General features: G+C 44.3%; 1 protein-coding gene across 1 annotated transcript; it reads left to right on the top strand.

Moving 5' to 3' along the window:
* slc9a8 (solute carrier family 9 member 8) lies at window positions 1-26,445 on the top strand. Its single transcript, XM_055932850.1, has 16 exons — window positions 1-354; window positions 873-1,045; window positions 2,537-2,617; window positions 3,528-3,586; window positions 10,762-10,845; window positions 10,988-11,089; window positions 11,717-11,751; window positions 15,423-15,566; window positions 18,305-18,443; window positions 18,567-18,672; window positions 18,775-18,891; window positions 19,121-19,203; window positions 21,242-21,353; window positions 21,469-21,689; window positions 24,393-24,539; window positions 24,776-26,445. Exons 1-16 carry the CDS (start codon window positions 119-121, stop codon window positions 24,887-24,889), a joined length of 1,953 nt encoding a protein of 650 aa, XP_055788825.1. The 5' UTR covers window positions 1-118; the 3' UTR covers window positions 24,890-26,445.
* Window positions 26,446-27,391: the final 946 nt, after the last annotated feature.

Consider the following 27,391-nt stretch of genomic DNA (forward strand, 5'->3'; position numbering starts at 1 on the left):
CTTGTTCAAACAGGAAGCAGAGTTGTGATGTGGCCAACATGCGATGAAACAGAAATGGATGTGCAAGTATTTTCTCTTATAACCATCGCTTTACTGTTTTAAAAGTATTATTTGAAGAATGAAAGGCTCCGGGTATCATCTTGCTATTTGTCTTTTGTTGACGTGGCCAAATTTGTGCACGACAGAACGAGTTGAGAGACAAGAATCGTTGTTAGATTTGCACGACAGAGACGATGTTGGATTGGAACAGGATCATACAATTATCCCCGATGACAACAAAAAATCCTCGAGAAACGAAGGAAATATAGTTTCTGCCAACCCTCATCCAGACGGCCACGCAGAGCAATCAACCAGGTGTGATTATAGCTTTTTAATGCGTTGCCCTTGACTGCAACGGGTGAAACAGCTGTCGTTATTCGTGGATGACGTTTGTAGAGCAAGGATAGGGGTAGCTGACTAAACTCCACTCCGATGAAGTTAGAGTTCATCAGACACTTCCTTCACCGTGGAGTTTAGTCGGCTACAGTCATGTTTGGTAGGCCAAGGTGACCCATTGCATACTCTTGGTAGCCTAGCTAAAATGTAGTATTGTATGCTTCCCAAGCCTGGGCGATGAGGTTACCTAAAATGTAATGTCAGTAATGATACTCCTTTACATTGAGACATATTCTTATCACACAGAATAAAAACACACAGACAAGTTACTCTCAAATGACACCCATGTATGCAGGCATAGAGCAGGCTGCACTATGCCTGACCAGAGCCAGGTGCACTTCTGTTTTAGCCATAGGATGTCATTTGATAGCCTATTTACCCACGTGTCTCAAAATGACACAAAAAATGATAACTCTTATTCTGTCTCCTTGTTCCAGCCTGTTAAATGACACAGATAACTCCAGTAATGACACCCTCCACGCTACCACTGTGGGTGTCAAGGCAACCCCTAAGCCAACCCCGAAGCCCATCCTGCCAGGTGCTGGGGTCAAGGCCCAGGAGGAGGAGCAGTCTAGTGGGATGACCATATTCTTCAGCCTACTGGTAATCGGTCAGTAGTGTCTGTCCGTCGGTCTTCTGCGTATTATTAAAGCGCCTATGGATTTTGAATCTTTAAAAAAAAAAAATATTGACAAGAAAGTACTAAATTGTATAGCCTATATTCCGTGTTCATGACCCTTTATCCATACCCCATCGTTGCAACACTAAAACACTACCACTCCCTCCGATTAGGGTGATCCCTCACGAAACTCTAACAAAAAATAGATTTTGGGGGGGGGGGGGTTTCACTACATTTAATCCATAGATTGGCCTTTGGAGGAAGGATTGTTGACATATGTTTGACATTTGTATCTTAAAGCATAATTAAGAAGTAATTCATTAAAGTGGGAACATAATGCTGTATGGATTAAATTGTGACAATCCATAAAATCATGGTCTTTTTGTTTTAGTTATATTCGAATCACCCATTAGTAGTGTTTTGGAGGAAGCAAGGAATGGATGATGGGGAATGATGTGGTAGCACTTCAGACAATCTAGAGAGGACATAAGCCTACACTACATGTTCTGCCTCTTAGGAATTCTAGTTCTCTGCATTAGTATCGATTAGGGCAGCCTCCAGAGTTAGAAGATATATTCTAAATCAGATGACCAGTGTTTCCCAAATGGTGGGTCGGTCAGAGGTTGTGGCTGAATCATTTTGTCGAGGCTTAGGACTGGATCCTAGACTGGTTCTTAGACTAGATATAGCATATTTGTTGTGTTAAGTCAGTGGGTCACAAGTACATAAAGGTTTAGTTGCATGGCGGCCGAGCACAATAAAAGAATATCCATAGAATTAATTCAACAAAACCAAATACTCTCACGTTGCTTCTGCAAAACAATTGTATTGTATATGAGGCTCTGTCAGGAAAGCTAGCCTACACAATGCTTAACACTTCCTTTAGCTGCCAATTCATCTTTGGTGAAAGTCAACCTTTAAGTGAGGGGTTTAAATGGATTGAGTGCTTTTTTATTCCTAAATACTCGTTAGTCTATTGGCTACACTACAGCTTTCAGGAAATGACTCAAGACCCAAAATCATTAGTCTAGCTCATTAGTAAAAGGGAAAACCAAAGTGTTTGGTCCACAGGTTGATGCAAGCGTTCTAGCCTGACGGTTTTCAACTTTTATTTTCACGACACACAAATGGAAGCAGTGTTGATCAGCATAATTCAGTATGCTGATTCCCAGCACTTAGGGAGATAAGAGGTTAGACGTTTGATGCTGTGAACAGTCTGACTTGGGAGACTAGACTCGGTGGTTGGACACTATTTGGATGTTAGACTAAGTAGATTATTGCAGATTAGTTTATGTTGGTCTAAAGACATGGATTGGTTTCATTTTAAATCAAATAGTGAAATGAAGCTATAATAACGTAAATGCATTCCTCAGCATTTTTGGTTTTCTTGAAGTCAAATACTGTATTTTGTCTATTTAAAGTGTGATCTTAACTATGTTTCATTCCCACATTGACACTGTCCCATTGTATCGGTTTTCTCAGGTATCTGCATCATATTGGTGCACCTGCTTATTAAGTTCAAACTACATTTTCTGCCGGAGAGTGTGGCTGTTGTGTCCTTAGGTAAGTGCCACGTGTAATCTGTCGTACTACTTTAGGTTCATACTGTTTGAGCACTCATTGGACCGAAATCCTTTTTCTTGTCTTACAATTGAGTTTTATTCATTTATTACACCATTATTTCTGTCTTCCAACCCCAATTGGGCTGTATGTCATATCTTCATTTAGATCTTTGCAAGGGCACGGCATCTGCAACAGAAATAGCCTTGCAGGTTGACAGAGTAGAATAGATGGTTGTACAAGATATTACACAGAGAACTCATCTAGATGGAGAAGATAGTCAACTGTGAGGTCATTTTCCAGATTGAAGTTTTTCTGAAGAGGAAATAGTGTTGTATAATTAAGCAATAAGGCCCGTGGGGGGTTTGGTATATGCCCAATATACCACGGCCATGTGCTGTTCTTAAGCACGACGCAACGTGGAGTGCCTGGACACAGTCCTTAGCCGTGGTATATTGGCCATATACCACAAACTTTGATGTGCCTTATTGCTATAATATACTGGTTACCAATGTAATTAGAGCAGTAAAAATAAATGTTGTCATACCCGTTGTATGCAGTCTGATATACCACGGCTGTCAGCCAATCAGCATTCAGGGATCGAACCACCCAGTTTATAATGCCTGTCACACACACACACATCACACACAAACAAACTAACCCCTTTCCTCAACCCTGTGCCCAAGGGGACTTCCACAAATAAACTTTATTAGACAATAGCTTTCTTATTTTTTAAAAGATGATACATTGATACCCTACTTGGTATTAACATCCACACACTGATGGTCTTTAGTAGTTGGTATTTCCATTTTATGGAAATGTGGCATTTTCTTAGCTTTGATAATGTGAGACCTTTAAAACTGTCATGGAGATGAGTTTTTAATGATATCTTGTGGTTGTCTTTCTCTTCCAGGGATCCTGATGGGAGGCTTCATAAAGATCATTGAGTTTCATGAGCTAGCTAATTGGAAGGTACACTACACACTTTGCTGTAAATGTTTAATTCCTGCTTGTTGAATAGAGAGTCTCCCTTAAAAGGGCCTATTATTCTAGGAGTGGACTGATTACTCGTGCACAGAATATGTGAATGTTTGAAATGTCGTCTTGTTTTTACAACTTTCTTACTGTCTATTGGAGTATGCGTCTGTGTCTGCCCCAGATTCCCAGTGCTCGTGCGTCTGCCCCAGGTTCCCAGTGCCCGTGCGTCTGCCCCAGGTTCCCAGTGCCCGTGCGTCTGCCCCAGGTTCCCAGTGCCCGTGCGTCTGCCCCAGGTTCCCAGTGCCCGTGCGTCTGCCCCAGGTTCCCAGTGCCCGTGCGTCTGCCCCAGGTTCCCAGTGCCCGTGCGTCTGCCCCAGGTTCCCAGTGCCCGTGCGTCTGCCCCAGGTTCCCAGTGCCCGTGCGTCTGCCCCAGGTTCCCAGTGCCCGTGCGTCTGCCCCAGGTTCCCAGTGCCCGTGCGTCTGCCCCAGGTTCCCAGTGCCCGTGCGTCTGCCCCAGGTTCCCAGTGCCCGTGCGTCTGCCCCAGGTTCCCAGTGCCCGTGCGTCTGCCCCAGGTTCCCAGTGCCCGTGCGTCTGCCCCAGGTTCCCAGTGCCCGTGCGTCTGCCCCAGGTTCCCAGTGCCCGTGCGTCTGCCCCAGGTTCCCAGTGCCCGTGTGTCATAAAAAGCGATTCATGCTTCAAGACAGCCCCTCAATTTGTTTAACCCAATCTGGAGCCAACCTAAACCATTCCATGTCTGATATACGCACGGACTTGTTGTTTACTATGTGACGGTGACTCAACCTTTAATATCTGAGAGTTATTTCATGAGTCTCTCACGCTCCTACTCTTTCTCTATCTTTTTATTCTCCTCTCTTTTCTCTGTCTGCCCTCTCACTCCCTGGCCCCTCTTTTTGTTCTTCCTGCTCATCTCTGTCCCTCTTTCTCTTTCACCATGTGGCCCCTGGTCCTCCAGAGCTGGTACTGGTGGCAGACTATTGGATTGCCAGATAGGGGTCTTTGGGATGCCGTTTCTCACTTACTGTAGTTGTGATCCATGGGTACTGGTTCGAATCCCCATATCGACAGTGCTAACCTCACACTGAGCTGTTTCTCTGGCGCTACCCCCCAGGACCATGCTGCTAACTGCCAAGGCCATACTCTACCAACCCCTCAGGCAATGACATCCTGTCTTCCCTGGCTCTGCCCTCATCCTTTTCCATTCATCCCTCCTCCTCTCTTCTCCAACATGTCTACTTTTCCCTTATGTGCTTCCCTCCTGTTATCCTTTCACTCGCTCCCTCCATCTCCCATTTCTCCTTCTGTGTCGTTTCTTTGCCGGCAGTCCTTTTTTTTCCCGCATCCTTTCCTCCTCCACTCCATGTTGTCTCTTCCCTTATGTCCTTACCTCCTCCACTCCAACATGTTGTCTCTTCCCTTATGTCCTTACCTCCTCCACTCCAACATGTTGTCTCTTCCCTTATGTCCTTACCTCCTCCACTCCAACAGGTTGTCTCTTCCCTTATGTCCTTACCTCCTCCACTCCAACAGGTTGTCTCTTCCCTTATGTCCTTACCTCCTCCACTCCAACAGGTTGTCTCTTCCCTTATGTCCTTACCTCCTCCACTCCAACAGGTTGTCTCTTCCCTTATGTCCTTACCTCCTCCACTCCAACATGTTGTCTCTTCCCTTATGTCCTTACCTCCTCCACTCCAACATGTTGTCTCTTCCCTTATGTCCTTACCTCCTCCACTCCAACATGTTGTCTCTTCCCTTATGTCCTTACCTCCTCCACTCCAACATGTTGTCTTTTCCCTCCCTTATGTCCTTACCTCCTCCACTCCAACATGTTGTCTCTTCCCTTATGTCCTTACCTCCTCCACTCCAACATGTTGTCTCTTCCCTTATGTCCTTACCTCCTCCACTCCAACATGTTGTCTCTTCCCTTATGTCCTTACCTCCTCCACTCCAACATGTTGTCTCTTCCCTTATGTCAGGGGTGTCAAACTCATTCCACGGAGGGCCTAGTGTCTGCAGGTTTTTGGTTTTTCCTTTCAATAAAGCCCTAGACAACCAGGTGTGGGGAGTTCCTAACTAATTAGGGATGTTAATTCATCAATCAAGTATAAGGGAGGAGCGAAAACCCGCAGACACTCGGCCCCCCGTGGAATGAGTTTGACACCTGTGCCTTATGTCCTTTCCTCCTCCACTCCAACATGTTGTCTTTTCCCTCCCTTATGTCCTTTCCTCCTCCACTCCAACATGTTGTCTTTTCCCTCCCTTATGTCCTTTCCTCCTCCACTCCATCCATAAATCCATCTCCCCTCTTCAGCATGTGTAGTTTCTGTTCCTTTTGTTTTTCCCTGGCAGTCCTTTTTTTAACTAGGCAAGTCAGTTAAGAACAAATTCTTATTTACAATGGCGGCCAAACCCGGACGACGCTGGGCCAATTGTGCGCCGCCCTATGGGACTCCCAATCTCGGCCGGATGTGACACAGTCTGGATTCGAACCAGGGACTGTAGTGACGCCTCTTGCACCGACATGCAGTGCCTTAGACAGCTGCTCCACTCGGTAGGACAAGAACTCTTGAACATCAGATCGGACCTTACCTACCCCAATTCTGCCTTCTACTTCGACTCATCTGCCCTGGGCTCTCTGCAATTCAACCCAATTTCCGGGCTACCCAAGAGAAAATGTACGTATAGTCACTTAATAATAAGATGGATGACCTCAGATCGTGGATTTGCTACCAAAGGGACTCTCGGAATTGCAAATATTCTTTGTTTTTCAGAAACCGGTGCATCAAGTCTGACACCAACAGGCTCTTGAACAGCTTCTATTCCCAAGCAATACGACTGATAAATAGATAACAAAATGACTACACAGACTGAGTTTACCTTGTAACTTCATTGACCTTTTATTTCAGTATTTGCACTGTCTCTATGCACACTCACAGGGCCCTACACACACGCACACACACACGCACACACACACACACACACACACACACACACACACACACACACACACACACACACACACACACACACACACACACACACACACACACAGTCACTCCATGTCCTCGCACATACAGTGCATTTGGAAAGTATTCAGACCCCTTCCATTTCCACATTCTGTTACGTTACAGCCTTATTCTAAAATTGATTAAATATTTTCAATCTACACAATACCCCTTAATGACAAAACAAAAACGGATTTTTAGAAATGTTATTAAATGTATTAACAATAAAAAACAGAAATGCCTTATTTACCTAAGTATTCAGATCCTATGAGACTCGAAATTGATCTCAGTTGCATCCTGTTTCCATTGATCATCCTTGAGATGTTTCTACAACTTGATTGGAGTCCAACTGTGGTAAATTCAATTAATTGGACATGATTTGGAAAGGCACATACCTGTCTACAAAAGAACCCACAGTTGACAGTGCAAGAACCAAGTCATGAGGTCGGAGGAATTGTTCGTAGAGCTCAGACAGGATTGTGTCGGCACAGGTCTGGGGAAGGGTACCAAAAGATGTCTACAGCATTGAAGGTCCCCAAGAACACAGTGGCCTCTATTATTCTTAAATGGGAGAAGTTTGGAACCACCAAGACTTCCTAGAGCTGGCTACCCGGCCAAACTGAGCATTCGGGGTAGAAGGGCCTTGGTCAGGGAGGTGACCAAGAACCCGATGGTCACTCTGACAGATCTCCATAGTTCCTCTGTGGGGATGGGAGAACCTTTCAGAAGGACAACAATCTCTGCAGCACTCCACCAATCAGGCCTTTATGGTAGAGTGGCCAAACGGAAGCCACTTTTCAGTAAAAGCCTCATGACAGCCCGCTTGGAGTTTGCCAAAATGCACCTAAAGGACTCTGACCTACAAGATTCTCTGGTCTGATGAAATCTGAATGCCAATCGTCACATCTGGAGGAAACCTGGCACCATACCTACGGTGATGCATGGTGTGGCAGCATCATGCTGTGGGGATGTTTTTCAGTGACAGGGACTTGAAGACTAGTCAGGATTGAGAGAAAGATGAACAGAGCAAAGGACAGGTTTTTAATGAAAACTGTTCCAGAGCACTCAGGCTCCAGAGCACCTCCCATCCAAGACAATGCAGGAGTGGCTTTGGGACAAGTATCAATGTCCTTGAGGCCCAGCCAGAGCCCGGACTTGAACCCAATCGAACATCTCTGAAGAGACCTGTTTAAATATTTGCGCAGCAATGCTCCCCATCTAACGTGACAGATCTTGAGAGGATCTGCAGAGAAGAATGGGAGAAACTCCCCAAATACAGGTGTGCCAAGCTTGTCATAACCGAGAAGACTCAAGGCTGTATACGCTGCCAAAGTGCTTCAACAAAGTACTGAGTAAAGGGTCTGAATACTTACTTAAAAGTGAATATTTCTGTTTTTTATTTATAATACATTTTTAAACGTTTCTAAAAACCTGGTTTTGCTTTGTCATTATGGGGCATTGTGTATAGATTGAGATTTGTTTTTCTTAATCCATTGTAGAATAAGGCTGTAACGTAACAAAGTGGAAAAAGTCTAGGGGTCTGAATACTTTCCGAACGCACTGTACATTTTATACTGACTCTACACATCTGCACACCCACTCGCATACAAGCTACTGCTATTCTGTTTATCTTATATCCTGTTGCCTAGTCACCTTACCCCTATACATACTGTATCTACCTCCATCACTCCAGTTTCCCTACACATGTAATATGGTATTGGAACTGACTTTTTAAATATTTCCTGTATATAGTATGCTTACTTTGTGTGTGTGTGTGTATATATATATATATATATATATATATATATATATATATATATATATATATATATATATATATATATATATATATATATGGTTATTGCGTTGCTGAGTTTGCAAGGAAGGCATTTCACTGTACTTAAAAATGTGAAACTAAAATTGCATTAGAAGATCTAACTAATTAACTGAACTAGAAACAGTTCCTAATTCTTATCCAGAATATAAAGCTTCAGTCTATCTACTTCCTCTCTGTAGAGTGGTGACACAATGTACCTTAGTAGTCAAGCCTTGTGACTAATCAACCTGCTCTACGGTTGGGATTAGATAGACCTGTTTGCTCAGAAATCTGCTTTGCATGTCAAAACTGCCCTGTCAGCACAAAGCAGACAGGTTAGCCTAGTAGAAACAGATTACAACATCAAAGATCCACCACCATATTTTACATTAGGGATGAGCTATTTTCTGCATATGCATTGTTCTTTTGAGGCCAAGCCCACCTCTGGTGTGCGGTGGGTTTGGGTAGATCTCTAATTTCTTGTCATATGACCATTAGCACTGGTTCCAATCCAAGTGCCAATGCTGTTTAGCACCGCCTGGAGTTTGCTATGTTCAGATGACAGGAAAAAGAGCTGTTTGAACGCACGCTCCAATGGCCTTCGAAAGAACAATGCATATGCAGAAAATACCTCATCCATACTGTAATATATGGCGGTGGATCTTTATGGGGCTATTTTGCTTCCACTGGGCCTGGGGCCCTTGTTAAGGTCAATGGCATCATGAGATTTACCAAGTACCAGGACATTTTTATCCCAAAACCTGGTTGCCTCTGCCAGGAGGCTGAAACTTGGCCTCAATATTATCTTCCAGCAAGATAATTACCCTAAGCACACGTCAAAATCGACAAAGAAATAGTTAATTAACCACAAAATCAACATTTGCGATTTCCATCTCCGGACTTGAACCCCATTGAAAACCTGTGGTTGAAGAGGACAGTCCATAAGCACAGATGAAGGTTATCAAGGATCTGGAAAGATTCTGTATGGAGGAATGGTCTAAGATCCCTCCCAAAGTTTTTTCCAATCTCATAAAACATTTTAGAAAAAGGCTGTATCATTATCCTTGCAAGGGGAGGGTTCTGGAGTATAGAAAACAGGGGATCCTACTTCTTAGTCTCTCCCTGAGTGATTTGTATTATAATTTGTATTTTATTTTTTAGCATGGAATATAGCTCAGTATTTGTATCATTTATTTTAGTTTTTTTTTGTCTGTCATTATCAATGGATCCAATAATTCTGTACCCTACTGGATATGGTTTTCAGGTTGACTATGCATATGTAACAGTATAACTTTAGTCCGTTCTCTCGCCCCGACCCGGGCGCGAACCAGGGACCCTCTGCATACATCAACCACAGTCACCCACGAAGCATCGTTACCCATCGCTGCACAAAAGCCGCGGCCCTTGCAGAGCAAGGGGAACCACTACTGCAAGGTTTCAGAGCAAGTGACGTCACCAACTGAAAGGCTGCTAGCGCGCACCACCGCTGCCTAGCTAACCATTTCACATCGGTTACACATAACAATAATATGATTGTACACACTTAGTTACACCTGAATCACTAACATGTCGTACTTATTGTCACGCATGTCGATATTCATAGTCAGCATCGATATAGTGGGCCGATTTACAATCCCCACACACAACGTAATGCAACAGCACATGACACCTACTCCTGATCCAGGAGCCTAGACAATTTAGCTGAGAGCCAACAATGATTTAATTATATCCTATTAACCTAACGTAGCAGGTGTACAAGAAACGCATGAGCGGAGTCCCCACATCCAGTTTTCAGGGGAAACGGGCGCTAGGTTGAAGATGCTGCATCCCTGGAAAACCGGATGTTTCGTCCGACCCCGATCCCCCCGCATAAATGATGAGAAAGAGGTCACAGGTCAGGGTACAGTGTGAGTCAGATAAAGTACCATACTGTGTGTGTAAATCTCTGAGTATGTACGTTATGTATGCATGAGTAGGTTTGTAGACGTGTGTGCCCCTGAGGGTCTTATCATGTGCGTCATGGTGGTGCTGGGCTAGGTCAAACTCAGTCTTGTGTTTCTAAGGGGAGCCTCACTATGATTCATTAGTGTGTGTGTGAGAAGCTCTCTTGAAGTCGAAGTGAAAGATGTGTTTTGACAAATCGAGGTCTGTTGCTAACTTAAATAGGCCCTCTTTCCTGTCTCATCTCTCCTTCTCTTTTCATTTTCTCTCATCCTTTCCACTCCTCGCTCCCACTGACTGCAGTCACCTGAATTTTTTGTTGTTGCAAAAAAATTATTGCTGAAGATGAAACGAAGTTGAGTGTGTTAACCACCATGTCCCCTGATAGGAAGAGGAGATGTTTCGTCCCAACATGTTCTTCCTCCTGCTCCTGCCGCCCATCATCTTCGAATCAGGATACTCTCTACATAAGGTGTGTGTGTACTTGCGTGCGTGCATGCATGCGTACGTATGTGTTTCTGTGTGTTTACGACCGCGTGTCTGCGTGTGTTTCCTCTTGGTGTATTGGGATATTTGGTGCTCATCTCTCCACCTCCATGTGTTCTGGTTGCCAGGGTAACTTCTTCCAGAACATTGGTTCCATCACACTGTTTGCTGTCATTGGGACAGCCATCTCTGCCTTCATCGTAGGAGGAGGGATCTACTTCCTGGGACAGGTGAGGCTTACAGAACTCTCCATTATGGTTGTGGGGTCCCCTGCAATTCCTGGGACAGATGGGCTTCTAGAACTCTCTATCTCCCCATTCCTCATCTGTTGTAGCTAATCCACCACCAGGGCTTTACTGATAAGTAGTTAGTTGTCTAGTTTTGGACTTTAATGTAGAATGTCTTGGAAATCACTGAAATAGAAGGGCTTGGGGACCCCGGAGACCAGCTTGGAAATCGCTGTTCTAGAATTAAATTGATTTGCAATGAATTGATTTGTGTAAAAATAATTTTAAAAAACATATTCAAGATGTACAATGTATTGCCAGAGGTGATGGCACTTAAGTATGAATTAGAACGCATGTTTCCAAAGGTGTCCTCGACAGTAACATGTTTTTGGTAACATTTTTCATATGTTACCAAACATTTCACTGGCATTGACACAAGTGTGATTGCATTGTCAGTCTAGGAATATGTGTGAGAAACTGACAAACCTTTTACAAAACAACCACGAAACAAAGTGTGTGTGAGCAATCATTTGAGACATGCAGCTCTGTGTTGCAAACTGTTGTGCAATCCCACAAAATGGTTTGTATTGTAAATGTGTGATGTGTCCTGTCTTTCTCTCTTTCTTACAGGCTGATGTGATCTACAAGATGAGTATGACTGACAGGTGAGGAGATCAGCATGACTGTCTGACTGACAGGTGAGGAGATCAGCATGACTGTCTGACTGACTGGTGAGGAGGTCCGCATGACTGTCTGACTGACTGGTGAGGAGATCAGCACGACTGTCTGACTGACTGGTGAGGAGATCAGCACGACTGCCTGACTGACTGGTGAGGAGGTCAGCACGACTGCCTGACTGACTGGTGAGGAGGTCAGCACGACTGCCTGACTGACTGGTGAGGAGGTCAGCACGACTGCCTGACTGACTGGTGAGGAGGTCAGCACGACTGCCTGACTGACTGGTGAGGAGGTCAGCACGACTGCCTGACTGACTGGTGAGGAGGTCAGCACGACTGCCTGACTGACTGGTGAGGAGGTCAGCACGACTGCCTGACTGACTGGTGAGGAGGTCAGCACGACTGCCTGACTGACTGGTGAGGAGGTCAGCACGACTGCCTGACTGACTGGTGAGGAGGTCAGCACGACTGCCTGACTGACTGGTGAGGAGGTCAGCACGACTGCCTGACTGACTGGTGAGGAGGTCAGCACGACTGCCTGACTGACTGGTGAGGAGGTCAGCACGACTGCCTGACTGACTGGTGAGGAGGTCAGCACGACTGCCTGACTGACTGGTGAGGAGGTCAGCACGACTGCCTGACTGACTGGTGAGGAGGTCAGCACGACTGCCTGACTGACTGGTGAGGAGGGCAGCACGACTGCCTGACTGACTGGTGAGGAGGGCAGCACGACTGTCTGACTGACAGACTGACAGATGGGGAGTTTACCTGTGTAGCTACTAGGGTTGGGTGTTATCCTGATTTTTATACCTCATACCGTTAACACATATATATATATATATATATATATATATACTGCTCAAAAAAATAAAGGGAATACTTAAACAACACAATGTAACTCCAAGTCAATCACACTTCTGTGAAATCAAACTGTCCACTTAGGAAGCAACACTGATTGACAATAAATTTCACATGCTGTTGTGCAAATGGAATAGACAAAAGGTGGAAATTATAGGCAATTAGCAAGACACCCCCCAAAACAGGAGTGATTCTGCAGATGGTGACCACAGACCACTTCTCAGTTCCTATGCTTCCTGGCTGATGTTTTGGTCACTTTTGAATGCTGGCGGTGCTCTCACTCTAGTGGTAGCATGAGACGGAGTCTACAACCCACACAAGTGGCTCAGGTAGTGCAGTTCATCCAGGATGGCACATCAATGCGAACTGTGGCAAAAAGGTTTGCTGTGTCTGTCAGCACAGTGTCCAGAGCATGCAGGCGCTACCAGGAGACAGGCCAGTACATCAGGAGACGTGGAGGAGGCCGTAGGAGGGCAACAACCCAGCAGCAGGACCGCTACCCCCGCCTTAGTGCAAGGAGGTGCACTGCCAGAGCCCTGCAAAATGACCTCCAGCAGGCCACAAAGTATACAAAACATTATGAACACCTGCTCTTTCCTTTATGTAGAGTGACCAGGGGAAAGCTGTGATCCTTATTGATGTCACTTGTTAAATCCATTTAAATCAGTGTAGGTGAAGGGGAGGAGACAGGTTAAAGAAGTATTTTTAAGCCTTGAGACATAGATTGTGTATGTGTGCCATTCAGAGGGTGAATGGGCAAGACAAAAGATTTAAGTGCCTTTGAACGGGGTATGGTAGTAGGTGCCAGGCGTGCCAGTTTGTATCAAGAACTGCAACGCTGCTGGGTTTTTCATGCTCTAGTTTCCTGTGTGTATCAAGAATGGTCCCAGCGTCCCTGTGGAATGCATTTGACACTTTCAAATGTTTCTGCCCAGACGAATTGAGGCTGTTCAGCTGCATAGCTGGAGCCCTGAGCTGGATATCATTTTATTTGTGATAATTTATTATAGATGGTTAACAGTGGTCACCCTCCCTCAAACTCCGGTATACATATAAGGCTCAAGCATAGTAGCTACAGTGTTATCACGTAACAATAGTGGATCCTTAGCAGATATTTTCCTCTTTTATTTGATTTATTTCACCTTTTATTTAACCTGGTAGGCCTGTTGAGAACAAGTTCTCATTTACAACTGCGACCTGGCCAAGATAAAGCAAAGCGGTGTGACAAAACAACAACACAGAGTTACACATAAACAAATGTACAGTCAATTACACAAAATAAAATAAAGAATCTATGTACAGTGTGTGCAAATGTAGGGAGGTAGGCAATAAATAGGCCCTAGAGGCTAAAACAATTACAGCTTAGCATTAATATTAGAGTGATATGTGCAGATGATGATGTGCAAGTAGAAATACTGGGGTGCAAGTGGGAAGGTATTGGGGATGAGGTAGTCGGGTGTGCAATTTACAGATTGGCTGTGTTACAGGTACAGTGATGGGTAAGCTGCTCTGACAACTGATGCTTAAAGTTAGAGAGGGAGATAAAAGACTCCAGCTTCAGAGATGTTTGCAATTCGTTCCAGTCATTGGCAGCAGAGAACTTGAAGGAAAGGCAGCCAAAGTAGGTGTTGGCTTTGGGGGTGACTAGTGAAATATACCTGCTTGAGCGCCTGCTACGGGTGGGTGTTGCTATGGTGACCAGTGAGCTGAGATAAGGCGGGGCTTTACCTAGCAAAGACTTATAGATGACCTGGAGCCAGTGGGTTTGGTGACGGATATGTAGTGAGGGCCAGCCAACGAGAGCATACAGGTCACAGTGGTGGGTAGTATATGGGGCTTTGGTGATAAAACGGATGGCACTGTGATACACTCTACTCAGCAAACTGGATGTAGACTTGGGGGCTATTTTGTAAATGACATCACCGAAGTCAAGGATCGGTAGGATGGTCAGTTTTACGAGGGTATGTTTGGCAGCATGAGTGAAGGAGGCTTTGTTGCGAAATAGGGAGCCGATTCTAGATTTAATTTTGGATTGGAGATGATTAATGTGAGTCTGGAAGGAGAGTTTGCAGTCTAACCAGACACCTAGGGATTTGTCGTTGTCCAAATATTGTAGGTCAGAACCGTCCAGAGTAATGATGCTAGTCGGGCGGGAGGGTGGGGGCAGCAATCGGTTGAAGAGCATGCACTTAGTTTTACTAGCATTTAAAAGCAGTTGGAGGCCACAGAAGCAGTGTTGTATTGCGTTGAAGCTCGTTTTGGAGGTTTGTTAGCACAGTGTCCAAAGAAGGGCCAGATGTATACAGAATGGTCTGCATAAAGGTGGATCAGAGAATCACCAGCAGCAAGATCGACAAAATTGATATATACATAGAAAAGAGTCGGCCAGAGAATTGAGCCCTGTGGCTCCCCCATAGAGACTGCCAGAGGTCCGGACAACAGGCCCTCTGATTTGACACACTGAACTCTATCTGAGAAGTAGTTGGTGAACCAGGCGAGGCAGACTTTTGAGAAGCCCGGGCTGAGCATATGGATTGAGCATACTTCCAAAGGAGGCAGCAGCCGAAGTGGTGTGTTTTGAAGGTTCACCCAATGTCTCTGTAGTCACATGCTTTGGAGTGTGTGTTTTCAGTAGTCAGTCTGTTTTCGTGAGTCACTCTCTGCCTTTCTGTCTATATGTTTTCACTGACTGTGTTATCTACCCTGTTCCTACTGTTTTTAACCATGATTAGAACAGCCTGTAAAATAATTACAATTCCAAAGCTTTGTCCAACAAATTCTTGTCCCTCTCCCTCCTGAAGCTTTGCGTTTGGTTCTCTGATCTCGGCTGTGGACCCCGTAGCAACCATCGCCATCTTCAATGCTCTCAACGTGGACCCTGTCCTCAACATGCTGGTGTTTGGAGAGAGCATCCTCAACGATGCTGTCTCTATCGTACTCACCAAGTACGTACTCCTCATCCCCTCTTTCCTCTTCCTTCTCATACTGTTTTATCAAGGCACTAGATTTTATCTAGGCACTAGATTTTATCAAGGCACTACATGTACATCTTCTGGTGAAGGCCAGTATAATGTGTGTAATTCTTAGTCAGTGCACTCACCCTTTGTCCCTGTGTTGTAATTCTAAATGTCAGATGAGCTACCATGCCTTGGAGTTGGTACCCCCCTTTTGCGACTATAACAGCCTCTACTGTTCTGGGAAGGATTTACACTAGATGTTGGACCATTATTGCAGGGACTTGCTTCTATTCAGCCACTAAAGCATTAGTGAGGTCGGCCACTGATATTGGGTGATTAGGCCTGACTCGCAGTCAGCCTTCCAATTTGTCCCAAAAGTGTGCGATGGGCTTGAGGTCAGGGCTCTGTGCAGGCCAGTCAAGTTTTTCCACACCGATCTCGACAAACCATTTCTGTATGGACCTTGCTTTGTGCACTGGGGCAGTGTCATGCTAAAACAGGAAAGGGCCTTCCCCAAACTGTTGCCAATAAGTTGGAAACACAAAATTATCTAGAATGTCATGGAATGCTGTGGCGTTAAGTTGTCCCTTTACTGGAACTAAGTAGCCTGAACCATGAAAAACAGCCTTTCCTCCACCAAGCTTTACAGTTGGCACTATGGATTGGGGCAGGTAGCTTTCTCCTGGCATCCGCCAAACCCAGATTCCTCTATCGCACTGCCAGATGGTGAAGTGTGAATCATCACTCCAGAGAAAGCGTTTCCACTCCTACAGAGTCCCATGGCAGCGAGCTTTACACCAATCCAGCTGAAGCTTTGCATTGCACATGGTGATCTTAGGCTTGTGTTCTTCTTAGGTCCTGAAGAACAGTTCTTGTGCTGACGTTGCTTCCGAAGGTAGTTTGGAACTTGGTAGTCAGTGTTGCAACCGAGGACAGATGATTTTTACGAGCTACATGCTTCAGCCCTCAGTGGTCCCGTTCTGTTAGCTTTTGAGGCCTACCACTTTGTGGCTGAGCCGCTGTTGCTCCTAGATATTCCACTTCACAATAACATTGCTTACAGTTGACCAGGGCAACTAGCAGGGCAGAAATTTGACGAACTGACTTATTGGAAAGCTGGAATCCTATGACAGTGCCATGTTGAAAGTCACTGAGCTATTCTACTGTCAATCTCTCTCTGTCATGGTGCTCTCACGTGTTGCCTCGCCTGTATACATTAAATGAACCCATGCACAGTTGGCTGCTGATAGCGGGTGTTACCCACTTATGGGAACACCTTCCTAGAGCGCAGCAGACTTGGGAGGCCGATGACATCACGGATTAACATCAGAGTAACTCCTTGAATGCCCTACTGCTTAAAGTTTGCAGTTCAATGAGCACTTTGCACTGTTTCTCTAGAGTTACATCTGATCAAGCCTGAACTGTGCGATGTAGTAGGGAGTTGTAGTTTCCAACAGGCCAATATTCTACGTAGTTTAGTGTAGAACATGTGGTAATTGACTACAATGATCAACTTTGTCCAGTCTTTGTTTCTTTTATGCCTACTACACTAGGTTGTAGCTTCGGGTGTTGCAGACACTGAGAGTGATGAGACAGAAGAGGGATAGAGAGCAGTTGCTACTGTATCTCTACCTGAAAATACATGATCTAAGAGTGAGTGATAGTTGGTATTTAGCAGTCATAAAAATATGCCTTATTTACTTTGAAGAACTACAAAATAGTGATTTTGTCAGACAGCATAGGCAGCAGCTCTGCAGAGATGAGATGATGACTTGGAATTAAATAATAAAGTCATCAAATAAAACAAATGTAATACAACCTGAAATATTTTGGTAAGGTAATTGTCAGTAAGTGATAAGCAGTAATGGGCTGTCACTACCATCATGAGACTTGTATTAATTTTTTTTATTCAGTGTTACAACGTTCAACCCATATAATGCGGAGTGCATTTAATGTAAAAAATAAATACAAATTTGATTTAATTTTTTTATGATCTAAATAAAACTGAACCGACCTCCAAAAGCACGAATCACTCAGTACTACAGGTTAGTTTTAGAGTTCTCAGAAAATGACCTTGTTTGTATTCAGACATCAGATATACTGTGGTCCTTGTGTCATCTTTGACTGGCTAGGTCACAGGAAAATACTTGTCACGTCTACGATGTGTACAGAGCAATCTGATAACCCTGTGTTGGGAGAACAGGTTCTCACACAGACGGGCAGGAAGACACACACACACACTTATGCACATTGCAGATAGTAGATTGAGAGAAGGTTAACCATTTTGTTTTTGTGATGCAACGTGACTGCCCTCTTGTGTGACATCATATTAGTGCATGAATGAATGAATGACATTTTTTATTTTCAAGTCAAATCGCCAATTGGCAACCCATCCCTTATGGTATTAATTGACACATAAGCAAACATTAAAACAATTCACTATGGTAATTAAATAAACAATTCTTCCGGTGTTATCTGCATTGCGCATCACATATGGAGTGAAAAAAAACTGCATGTTAGATGAGTTACACTATGGCCTTCTGGCAAAATAAAAAGCATATACACTTGAAGGCTGAGTCTTTTAGGTCAAATGGGTTACATATTCCCTCCCCAAGGTAATGTATTATATTTCCCAAGTAATTATTGACTAACAAAACCATATGAAACGCTCTATACCTAACATCACCATGATGTATTCTTTCTCTCTTTGTCATTGTGTCGTTCAGTACGGCCGAGGGCTTTGCCCGGGATGATAACTCCATGGTAACGGGCTGGGAGACATTCCTCCAGGCGTTGGGATACTTCCTCAAGATGTTCTTCGGTTCCGCTGCCCTCGGAACCCTCACCGGACTCATATCTGCCATTGTATCTTCTCTGTGTGTGTGATTGAGTGTTTTGTGTAGTATGTTGATAATATTCCCATTTAACATGTTCATACACCTTGTAAACACGAGCCTGTTACTGTTTTACCCTTGACCCCTGTGCCAGTTCCTGAAACACTTTGACCTGAGGAAGACTCCGTCTTTAGAGTTTGGCATGATGATCATCTTTGCCTACCTGCCCTACGGCCTGGCAGAGGGCATTAAACTCTCTGGTGAGTCCTCATGTCAGTGTAATATCAAGCACACAATGGAATGTCATGAATTGTTCTATGCATTTGCTCCCCTCTTGTTCACCCCTCTATCTCTCTGTGTAGGTATCATGTCTATCCTGTTTTCGGGGATCGTGATGTCACACTACACCCATCACAACCTGTCTCCTGTCACTCAGATCCTAATGCAGCAGACCCTCCGCTCGGTGGCCTTCATGTGTGGTTAGCACTTGTCTTTCTGCCTCACAAGTCCTTTCCCCCATATCCTGTTGTAAAAACACTGACTTGTGTTATTTATTTTTAACCAGGTAAGACCCATTGAGGTTAAAAACCTATTTTTCGAGGGCAGCCTGGCAAGAAGGCAAAACAGGGAAATCGCAGCGTGAACATAAAATATTACAGACATATACACACAAAAGACAGTGTCACAAGTTTGTCTTCTACTCCACAGAGACTTGCGTGTTTGCTTTCCTGGGTCTCTCCATCTTCAGCTTCCCTCACAAGTTTGAGCTTTCCTTCGTCATCTGGTGTATAGTAAGTACTCCCAATCTGTAGTGGCCAGGTATAGCCTAGCATTACTACTGTAGTGACCAGGTATAGCCTAGCATTACTACCAACCTGTAGTGACCAGGTATAGCCTAGCATTACTACCAATCTGTAGTGACCAGGTATAGCCTAGCATTACTACCAATCTGTAGTGACCAGGTATAGCCTAGCATTACTCCCAATCTGTAGTGGCCAGGTATAGCCTAGCATTACTACCAACCTGTAGTGACCAGGTATAGCCTAGCATTACTGCCAACCTGTAGTGACCAGGTATAGCCTAGCATTACTACCAATCTGTAGTGACCAGGTATAGCCTAGCATTACTCCCAATCTGTAGTGACCAGGTATAGCCTAGCATTACTGCCAACCTGTAGTGACCAGGTATAGCCTAGCATTACTACCAACCTGTAGTGACCAGGTATAGCCTAGCATTACTCCCAATCTGTAGTGACCAGGTATAGCCTAGCAATACTACCAACCTGTAGTGACCAGGTATAGCCTAGCATTACTACCAACCTGTAGTGACCAGGTATAGCCTAGCATTACTACCAACCTGTAGTGACCAGGTATAGCCTAGCATTACTACCAACCTGTAGTGACCAGGTATAGCCTAGCATTACTACCAATCTGTAGTGACCAGGTATAGCTAGCATTACTCCCAATCTGTAGTGACCAGGTATAGCCTAGCATTACTCCCAACCTGTAGTGACCAGGTATAGCCTAGCATTACTACCAACCTGTAGTGACCAGGTATAGCCTAGCATTACTACCAACCTGTAGTGACCAGGTATAGCTAGCAATGTTCCCTCTAAGATGCTCCCCGGGACTGCCAAGCAGAAGAAATATCAGCGCACACAGAGAAACACGAAATGTAACTTTTCCCCGTCAACACTATCAACGTTTCCCTTTACTGTGGGAATTGTGATCGACTCAACACAATATTAGCCACTTTCAATGCAACATACCGAAACTGACTATTCAAGACTTAGTGTGCAAAAATAACTATGCAAGAGATATTGTTGTAGGCAGAACCCATCAGAGTAGTATTTTATTGCATTGACAGGCACACCACAGGCCCGGTGCGCCATAACCAATCAGGCCTGCAGTAGGCCTATATGCAAATTCACCGTTGCCTTATATGTATCTGAGCCATTCACTTTGAACTGGACTGTTTTTTTACAGCATGACTGGTCGTGAGTAGATGCGCTTGTTTTGAGATCCAAGTGAGAGCTACATGTAGGGACATGTGCACATATGTACATTTGTTCATATCCTTTGCTCGTTAGTGGGTTATTAACCCAGTTATGGGTAATTTGTTGTCAGCAATGGGGGAGTTATTGCTTCCTACAAGAGCACAAAACGTGGACATTTCTAGACATCTTTGAAAAGTGACTTAGGTATAAAAAAAAGCTTCTTTTTTTTGTCTTAAAGGGGCAGTGTTATATTTTGAGAGGCTTGAATAAGCTAAGTAGCCAATGGTCAGAGGGTAGCATCATTTATGATTCTCTGTAATAATGGTATGGGAATAATGATGCATTTTATGTTTGCATCAAACACAGCAGAACTTTCACAACTTTCAAGTTTGCACTCAGCAGACTTGCAATTTGCTCAGTGATGAGGGAACATTGCCACCTAGTGTTAGCATTCTATACTACAACGGGTTGAGCCGAGATGTGGACATAAGGGTAGGGTTGGGGTTGAACCAGGATGAGGACATGAAGCTAGGGGTAGAGGTTAGGTGTTTAACCAGGATGTGGATGTGAAGCTAGGGTTAGGGTTGAACCAGGATGTGGACCTGAAGCGAGGGTTGAACCAGGATGAGGACATGAAGCTAGGGGTAGAGGTTAGGTGTTTAACCAGGATGTGGATGTGAAGCTAGGGTTAGGGTTGAACCAGGATAAGGACATGAAGTTAGGGTTTGTCCAGGATGTGGACATGAAGCTAGGGGTAGAGGTTAGGGGTAGACGGTAAGGTGAGGGGCAAAGGTTACTGTTTGTGCTGAGCTTTGTATTCTACCTCTTTCCAGGTGTTGGTGTTAGTAGGTCGGGCCGTGAACATTTTCCCGCTCTCCTACCTGCTCAACTTCTTCAGAGATCACAAGATCACGCCCAAGATGATGTTCATCATGTGGTTCAGTGGTAAGTAGAGCATTTCTTCACTACTCTAATACACCTCCATCGGTTTGGCTCTACTCTCCATCCCTCTCTGCCCTGTTCTTGTCTCGCTCCATCCCTCACTCCTTTCCTCTGTTAGGTCTGAGAGGTGCCATCCCCTATGCCCTGAGTCTTCATCTTGGTCTAGAGCCAATAGAGAAGCGCCAGTTGATTGGCACCACCACCATCATCATTGTCCTCTTCACCATCCTCCTCCTCGGCAGTGGGACCATGCCCCTCATTCGCATCATGGACAACGAGGAGAGCCAATCCCGACGCAAGAGCAAGAAGGACATCAACCTCAGCAAGACTGAGAAAATGGTAAAAAATAAAATCCTGGCAGTAATTTACCCTAGTTTATGTAGACATACACAAGCAGACAGATGTTAATGAACACACCAGCACTCTCTTTCTGGTAAAGAGGTATCTTGTGGTGTTGCCTCCTCTCATATGCTTCAGTTCCTTCCTTTTGTTTCAAGTTTTGTCACATGCACAGGTACAGCGAAATAACTTTCTTGCTAATTCTAAACCCAACAATGCAGTAATCAGTTCCACTGTAGTACTAAAGATAACATACGGTAGAACAAAAACACACGAAAAATAAGAACAGGAGAAAGTAAGAAGCTATCTACAGGGTCAGTTCAGTACCATATTTACAATGTGCAGGAATACTGGAGTGGTAGAGGTAGATACTGTTGTACATATAGTGTATGTGGATACACCTTCAAATTAGTGGCTTCGGCTATTTCAGCCACACCCGTGTATGAAACCGAGCACTCAGCCGTACAACCTCCATAGACAAACATTGGCAGTTGAATGGCCTTACTGAAGAGCTCAGTGACTTTCAACGTGACACCGTCAGTGGATGCCACCTTTCCAACAAGTCGTCAGTTTGTAAAATGTCTGCCCTGCTAGAGCTGCCCCAGTCAACTGTAAGTGCTGTTACTGTGAAGTGGAAACATCTAGGAGCAACCGGCTCAGCAGCGAACTGGTAGGCCACACAAGCTGACAGAACGGGACTGCAGAGTGCTGAAGTGCACAGCGCGTAAAAATTGTCTGTCCTTGGTTGCAACACTACCGAGTTCCAAACTGACTCTGGAAGCAACGTCAGCACAAGAACTGTTTGTCGGGAGCTTCATGAAATGGATTTCCATGGCTGAGCAGCCTAAGATCACCATGCGCAATGCAAAGCGTCAGCTGGATTGGTGTAAAGCTCGCTGCCATTGGACTCTGTAGGAGTGGAAACGCATTTTCTGGAGTGATGACTCACACTTCACCATCTGGCAGTCCGATAGAGGGGTCTGGGTTTGGCGAATGCCAGGAGAACGCTACCTGCCCGAATGCATAGTGCCAACTGTAAATTTTGGTGGTGGTGGTGGTGGAATAATGGTCTGGGGCTGTTTTTCATGGTTCGGGCCCCTTAGTTCCAGTGAAGGGAAATCTTAATGCTACAGCATACAATGACATTCTAGACTATTCTGTGTTTCCAACTTTGTGGCAACAGTTTGGGGAAGGCCCTTTCCTGTTTCAGCATAATGTGTTGGAGTGTGAGTGTGTAGAGTACCGTCATTTCAGTGTTGTGGTGTTGCTTCTCCTCTCATATGGCGTCAGTCACTTCCTGTTGTTTGTGTTGTGGTGTTGCCTCATCTCGTATGGCGTCAGTCACTTCCTGTTGTTTGTGTTGTGATGTTGCCTCTCATCTCGTATGGCGTCAGTCACTTCCTGTTGTTTGTGTTGTGATGTTGCCTCATCTCGTCTGGCGTCAGTCACTTCCTGTTGTGGTGTTGCTTCTCTCGTATGGCGTCAGTCACTTCCTGTTGTTTGTGTTTTGATGTTGCCTCATCTCGTATGGCGTCAGACACTTCCTGTTGTTTGTGTTGTGGTGTTGCCTCATCTCGTATGGCGTCAGTCACTTCCTGTTTGTGTTGTGCTGTTGCCTCTCATCTCGTATGGCGTCAGTCACTTCCTGTTGTTTGGGTTGTGGTGTTGCCTCATCTCGTATGGCGTCAGTCACTTCCTGTTGTTTGGGTTGTGGTGTTGCCTCATCTCGTATGGCGTCAGTCACTTCCTGTTGTTTGTGTTGTGGTGTTGCTTCTCTCGTATGGCGTCAGTCACTTCCTGTTGTTTGTGTTGTGATGTTGCCTCATCTCGTATGGCGTCAGTCACTTCCTGTTGTTTGTGTTGTGGTGTTGCCTCATCTCGTATGGCGCCAGTCACTTCCTGTTTGTGTTGTGGTGTTGCTTCTCCTCTCGTATGGCGTCAGTCACTTCCTGTTGTTTGGGTTGTGGTGTTGCCTCATCTCGTATGGCGTCAGTCACTTCCTGTTGTTTGTGTTGTGGTGTTGCTTCTCCTCTCGTATGGCGTCAGTCACTTCCTGTTGTTTGTGTTGTGGTGTTGCCTCATCTCGTATGGCGTCAGTCACTTCCTGTTGTTTGTGTTGTGGTGTTGCTTCTCCTCTCGTATGGCGTCAGTCACTTCCTGTTGTTTGTGTTGTGGTGTTGCCTCTCATCTCGTATGGCGTCAGTCACTTCCTGTTTGTGTTGTGCTGTTGCCTCTCATCTCGTATGGCGTCAGTCACTTCCTGTTGTTTGGGTTGTGGTGTTGCCTCATCTCGTATGGCGTCAGTCACTTCCTGTTGTCTGTGTTGTGGTGTTGCTTCTCCTCTCGTATGGCGTCAGTCACTTCTTGTTGTCTCAGTGTTGTGGTGTATGGCGTCAGTCACTTCCTGTTGTCTGTTGTGGTGTTGCCTCTCTTCATATGGTGTCAGTCCCTTCCTGTTGCCTCAGTGAGAGGAACACTTCAAAGGCCTTACACATGCAAGCATCAGTCAAATGAGACCAGAGGACGAGGCAGATTGCAAACAATAGAAACATTTCGTCAGCCTTTTCATCCTCCCTCAATCTCTTTCTCACTAGTTCATTCATCCCTCTGCTTTCCCCCTCTTCCTTGTCCCCCCTCCCTTCGTTCTCCTCCTACGTCCCTCCCTCTGTTCTCCTCCCTTCTCTTCCCTCCCCCTGTCCCCAGGGTAATGCTTTAGAGTTGGAGCACCTGTCTGAGTTGACAGAGGAGGAGTATGAGGCTCAGATCTACCAGAGACGGGACCTGAAGGGCTTCATGTGGCTGGATGCTAAATACCTCAACCCATTCTTCACACGACGACTCACACAGGAGGTAACGGCCATTTCAACAGCAAGTGTGTGAGACATGTAATCCCACCTTGGTTTTAGCAGTGCCACTCTCCCTGACCCCATGTTTTATTGGTGTATACACGTGCATGCACACATGTTCATATTTGATTCATAAGCACCCAGTCATATTAGTTTGAAAGATGCCTATATCTGCCTTGACTTTCTCAGATGTATTCTGTTGCTGTGAGTTTGAGTTTATTTTCTCTGTGTGTGTTCCAGGACCTCCTGCATGGTCGGATCCAGATGAAAACTCTGACCAATAAGTGGTACGAGGAGGTCCGACAGGGCCCGTCTGGTTCTGAGGACGTTGAAGACGAGAATGAGCTACTCTGAACCCAACACACACGCACCTGAGTGTTGATGAATGGGCGGGAAGATGAACCGAGCGTGTGTCCTGGATTCAGAGTGTGTATGAAATGACAGGAGACTGCAGAGAGGAACGCTTGTGGAGGAAAACCACTTGATTCTGTTTCTTCCTTACATGTGTCACCTGTGTGTTCTTGACCACTAATCCCCCCTCTTCACACCACTACCACTCCACTACACTGGAGCACACTATTTGATTTGAGCCAATCCAAAATGCTCTGTCTGTGATGTCTGACAAACTGGGTGAAACTGGGAACTGGCGATCACACATGAATTTGCCATTATACCATGTAATGATAGTAAAATAGTTTTGACGATGAGGCTTTTCCATGTGCCAGCATGTTACTACTCAGCTCTACACAGTAACTACAGATAAGGTACATGGAACATTGATTGAATCGTGGCTAAAGGATAGTGGCCAAATTCTGACCCATGTGTGTCTATGTAGTTACATTACTTTTCCCAAGAAAACAGATTCTATGTAACTCCATTTTATTTGAGAGGTTTAGAGGACACGAGTTAGAAAAGCAGGTTGAAGGGAATCAGAAAGCAACTCCTGTGAAGAGAGAAGCCTCTAGTGAAGCAATATTGGAGTTACCGTTTAGTTCACCTTTCAATGTGCTTTTACATATATTGATAACTAGATGTTCTGGTAACACAATTTGAATGTTTGCTTTATAAACTACTTATAAGCATTATTGCAAGAATATATATTTTTTGTATGATACCAGGTAATATTATAACATTATGTAGTTATGATTATTTGATTATAATTGTGATAGTAGTTGAAAACAGTTTATAAGCAGGATCTTTAATAAGGCGATATCAGAGTTATTTTTTTTCATGTGAATCACTTTATGATGGAGACAAGGCACCAATGAATGTCTGTGTGACGGGGGTGGAGGTCTTGTTTAGTTGTTTATTTATCTTTTATATTTAATTTGTTGCAGGGATGAAGGCTTTTCTGTAAACTCTTGTTGCACTGCTGAATAACACGATGATGAGGATCATGAGAGAATGTGGTATTTTTAATTTGAAAGGAATTGGCTTGGAGTTATACATAATACAGACATGGCATGTGATTCATTCTTGGCTTTAGTTATTCCTCACGCCTATCCAACTCTCTCAGATCAACGTGAAGTGCCTAGCCGTAGGGGTGAGGGGTCGATTTGGAGTCAGGTAGAAATGTATAATGAAGATTTGTTCAAAGATGTTTAATGTTCAAAGATACATCACTTTCTAAAAGTGAACATGCTACATTTGACTTTGATCGTACACACGCACATGCTCGCTCTCTCTCTGATCAATCTTAAGCTGCTTAAGTTTCCTATCCTATGACCCAAGTAACATAATCCGACCAATGATATGATTGCTTTTACGAGGACGACCCCAGGCATTACTCTGGGATAGGCATAAATCCAGTTTATTTGATCATATTCATGGAAGGCAGAAGTTGTTTTATGTTCAGATATGTTTTTGTCAGTTTCATGCAAAGGAATATAAAGAACCCTGCCTCTTCTGTATGTTGCAATTCTAGGTGTAAGATTTTCTAAGGTTGCCCCAGGCAGGTTATGCCTGTAGATGCTGCATCTACACTTGTTATCTAGATACTGCTTAATGACTACACATGTTATCTGGATACTGCTTAATGACTACACATGTTATCTAGATACTGCTTAATGACTACACATGTTATCTGGATACTGCTTAATGACTACACATGTTATCTAGATACTGCTTAATGACTACACATGTTATCTAGATACTGCTTAATGACTACACATGTTATCTGGATGCTGCTTAATGACTACACATGTTATCTGGATACTGCTTAATGACTACACATGTTATCTGGATACTGCTTAATGACTACACATGTTATCTAGATACTGCTTAATGACTACACATGTTATCTAGATACTGCTTAATGACTACGCATGTTATCTGGATACTGCTTAATGACTACACGTGTTATCTAGAGACTGCTTAATGACTACACATGTTATCTGGATACTGCTTAATGACTACACATGTTATCTAGATACTGCTTAATGACTACACATGTTATCTAGATACTGCTTAATGACTACGCATGTTATCTGGATACTGCTTAATGACTACACATGTTATCTGGATACTGCTTAATGACTACACATGTTATCTAGATACTGCTTAATGACTACACGTGTTATCTGGATGCTGCTTAATGACTACACGTGTTATCTGGATGCTGCTTAATGACTACACGTGTTATCTGGATGCTGCTTAATGACTACACGTGTTATCTAGATACTGCTTAATGACTACACATGTTATCTAGATACTGCTTAATGACTACACATGTTATCTGGATGCTGCTTAATTTTACAATTACATTTAAGTCATTTAGCAGACGCTCTTATCCAGAGCGACTTACAAATTGGTGCATTCACCTTATGATATCCAGTGGAACAGCCACTTTACAATAGT

Source organism: Salvelinus fontinalis, chromosome 8, assembly GCF_029448725.1.
Source record: "Salvelinus fontinalis isolate EN_2023a chromosome 8, ASM2944872v1, whole genome shotgun sequence".
NCBI lineage: Eukaryota > Metazoa > Chordata > Actinopteri > Salmoniformes > Salmonidae > Salvelinus > Salvelinus fontinalis.

Excerpts from the sequence above, each read along its gene's own strand:
- slc9a8 (XM_055932850.1), top strand. The coding sequence starts at position 119 with ATGAAAGGCTCCGGGTATCATCTTGCTATTTGTCTTTTGTTGACGTGG. Across the intron at positions 11,090-11,716 it reads GGATCTACTTCCTGGGACAG|GCTGATGTGATCTACAAGAT; the intron begins GTGAGGCTTACA and ends TCTTTCTTACAG. Across the intron at positions 21,690-24,392 it reads TCAGCAAGACTGAGAAAATG|GGTAATGCTTTAGAGTTGGA; the intron begins GTAAAAAATAAA and ends CCCTGTCCCCAG.